Source organism: Musca vetustissima, unplaced genomic scaffold, assembly GCF_032173495.1.
Source record: "Musca vetustissima isolate MV318-11 ecotype Yass unplaced genomic scaffold, APGP_CSIRO_Mvet_v1 utg132683, whole genome shotgun sequence".
Lineage (NCBI taxonomy): Eukaryota > Metazoa > Arthropoda > Insecta > Diptera > Muscidae > Musca > Musca vetustissima.
The window spans coordinates 1-3,123 of NW_026882638.1; the positions used below are offsets into that span (position 1 = coordinate 1).

General features: G+C 37.9%; 1 protein-coding gene across 1 annotated transcript; it reads right to left on the reverse strand.

Moving 5' to 3' along the window:
- Nucleotides 1-1,220: 1,220 nt before the first annotated feature.
- Nucleotides 1,221-2,574, reverse strand: LOC133329241 (tRNA-specific adenosine deaminase 1-like). The gene is made up of 2 exons (XM_061537735.1): nt 1,652-2,574; nt 1,221-1,572 (listed from the first exon to the last, which is right to left on the reverse strand). Exons 1-2 carry the CDS (start codon nt 2,572-2,574, stop codon nt 1,221-1,223), a joined length of 1,275 nt encoding a protein of 424 aa, XP_061393719.1.
- Nucleotides 2,575-3,123: the final 549 nt, after the last annotated feature.

Sequence of the window (3,123 nt, forward strand, 5' to 3'; positions counted from 1 at the left end):
TAGAAAGGAAATTCCGGGACATCATTGCAGCTGGAGCCGCTAGACTTGAGACCTAATTTCCCTACAGATGGAGTTGGTCTTGCAAATGAGGGTGATGAACTCCATCGATCTAACTAGGTAAATCCCATGGTCAGTTAACTCACGTTCGAGGACAGTAGAATAGTCGCGGAGCATAAGCAGAATAAATGGTTAGGGCACCCGAATAGATGAAACATCGGAACCAGTGTGATTATACTATGGGCAACGGTTAAGTCGCTCTCGAACCCTGGAAAGAAGGATGACCTCAGCCACAATTTACGACGAAACTGTGACTGATCCGAAGAGATACGTAAGTAATTTTAATCGTTGGTCCCTGCCAGAATATTCATTGTTATGCTGAAATAACTGGACTAGCCCGGAGTTGAGTAACCGACTAAAGACCTGAATTCGATAGCCACCCACATCGTTCCCGAAGCCTGGATAATGGAAAGGGTAGTTCCGCTACTGAAGCCAGGCAAGGATGCCAGCAAAGATGAATCATACAGGCCGATTGCATTTTTTCACCAGTAGCAAAGACTCTTGAGGCAATACTGTTCCCGAGCATTAGGTAAAGCTATCTAGTTGCGAATCATAAACATGGGTTGCGAAAGAAACCAGTACATCAACAGCGTTGCACGCCATCTCCATATAAGTCGAGGACCTAATTAGAACCGGCCATAGAACCTATCAAAAGCCTTTGATACCATGACACACTGTTTGAGGACATAGAGAACACTTTCTTCCTGCCATGTTTGGACGTTGTGGCCGCCAGTCGAACTGGAGTTCCGGAATAAGAATTCCAAGCCCCGTAGAGTGAAACAGAGAGTTCTCAGGGTGGAAATGTTTAACCTTTTCTGTATTATAAGCCTCCAGACAAGACCAAACCAGACTGAGGGGATGTTCCGAAGAAACCATCCTTTAGCGATGAAGATGATTAGGTCGACCGATGAACATCATCCTGCTGCAAAGATAATTAGATTAATATATTAAAATAGCCATCATTATCCCTTTCCCCTTTTTCCCCCTTTTAGTTCCCAACGCGCTTAGGAATATTTAAAATAAAAAAAAAAAAATAGCCATCATTCAAAAAAATCCGACCGATTTTATATTTTTTGAAGACTCACCACGTATTGGAGGGTGTGAAAAGTTTGATTCGACCAAATTTAATGAATGAATCATATTGAAAAATAAATCCATTTTAATTATTCGCCAGATTTTTGATTGTTGTTATTTTTCGTTTCCGATTTGTCATTCCCTTCAACATTTTGCATTTTAAAAAATAGCAGATCATTTGGTTTTATTGTCCATTGTTGAAAATATTTATCCTTTAGTTCTAACCATGCGTTTTGATATTCTTCAGCTTTTGATTTTACATCAAAATATGGCATTGATTCCAAATTAGAATATTCTTTAGACAGATCTGGTAGTAACTGTACAGTGTCAATAAAATTCTTCAATAGATTTATTTTAGCTATAGATAAGGCGGCGGGTAGAGTATGTAATTTTTTACTTGTGACACCTTGTCGTTTGCCGTTGACGGATATTTCGTAGGGTCTAAAAATAAGAGATAAAATACTCATTAAATGTTCATTCCGAATAAGGAAATTTACCATAAGAAGTCATTGGCACATACCTCATAGTATCTGGAACATTACACCAAACTAACCCATTGGGAGATGGTTGCTTCTGATCATTTTGAAGATGTGGAAATCCTTCCGTCTTAAAAACCCGTATCTTAGGTTTATGTAATATATATTGCTGGTGACTATAGGTGGAATTTTCAAATCGCTTCCATATAGCCCGTTCCAATGCACCATAATCCGTTTGACAAAATGTTAAGGTTTCAAAATAAATTGGCTCATTTAACAATAGGGTCAGCAATGCTCCCTGGAATCCCAATACTTGCCATTTAGCCAATTTATCACTACAACTCATGGATAGGGTTCTTTCACCGCGTCCCGGTTTGGTTCGTACTGCACCAACTATTTGTTCAATGGCATCCGCATGATCAGATCCCAACAATTTGGCACCAGTATAGACCATATCGCCACAACCATCTTCTTTTGTTTTGTCATGTTCCTTACGATCTTCTAATTTTGATTTTTTCTTTAATGGTTCACAACCTTCGCCTTCGTCCTGTATTATACATGCATCTCCACAAGGTGTTTGTGTACACAGAAAATGGAACGATATGCCTTCTTTTAGTTTACATTTATTTCCCTCCGGCATCCATTCGAACACAGTATCCGCGTTGCCCTTCAATGTTTGCTGCAAATGATAATAAAAATACCTCAGTACTCCTCTGCGGGCCAACACTTCAGCATGAGAATCATTAAGTATTAAACCTTTTGGACATAATTTACTTTTCCCAATACATTTGGTACCACATCCCAAAGAGATCACTTCGCTTGTGTTATTTTTGGAGTTGTGCATAACAACCCCTGCCAAAACTGTCCATTCTGTGTCATTGGGCTTTCCGGTTTTGGGCAGGCTTTTGAATTTGGAGAAACAGAGCTGAGCAATTGTATCCGGACACAATTGTTGATTGGTGACCATGTTTACAAGGAGGAGTTAAAGGTAAGATTGTCCGTGAAGAATAAAACCAAAACAAAAACGGCTCAACAACAATTAAGGTATTTATAGGTCGGAAGGTATTGGCAAAAGAAGGTTTATACAAGTGTTCGTGGAAAACAGCCGACTAAGAAAAATTATTTGGTTTGTTTCAGAACCTGCAAGAATGCAGTGTTTTACTACGATAACAATTTTTCCTTTAAGATATCGATGAAAAATAATTGAAAACGTGCCTAAAATACCGAAACGACCAATATTGATAGGAAGATTTGAAACCCAATGAAAACATATGAGTCGTTTATTTTGAAAGTGATTTAAGTCCATATTAAGTTTTAGATACAAATTTTGGTTTTCTAGAAAAGTTTAAAAACATATTACGTTATATATTCTATCATGTTTAACAACGTTATATAAATTCCAACGAAGCGTTCAAAAATATTCAACTTTCACACTATGGCGAAATTTTGTGTACGGCCTTATTACCTAAATACGTCGATTCCATATTATTAACGAAATCCGGTTATATATATATAT

Bases quoted from the DNA above. Each gene is read 5' to 3' on its own strand.
- LOC133329241 (XM_061537735.1), bottom strand. From the start codon at position 2,574: ATGGTCACCAATCAACAATTGTGTCCGGATACAATTGCTCAGCTCTGT. The intron at 1,573-1,651 runs GTATGTGCCAAT...TCTTATTTTTAG, and splicing joins AATGTTCCAGATACTATGAG to ACCCTACGAAATATCCGTCA.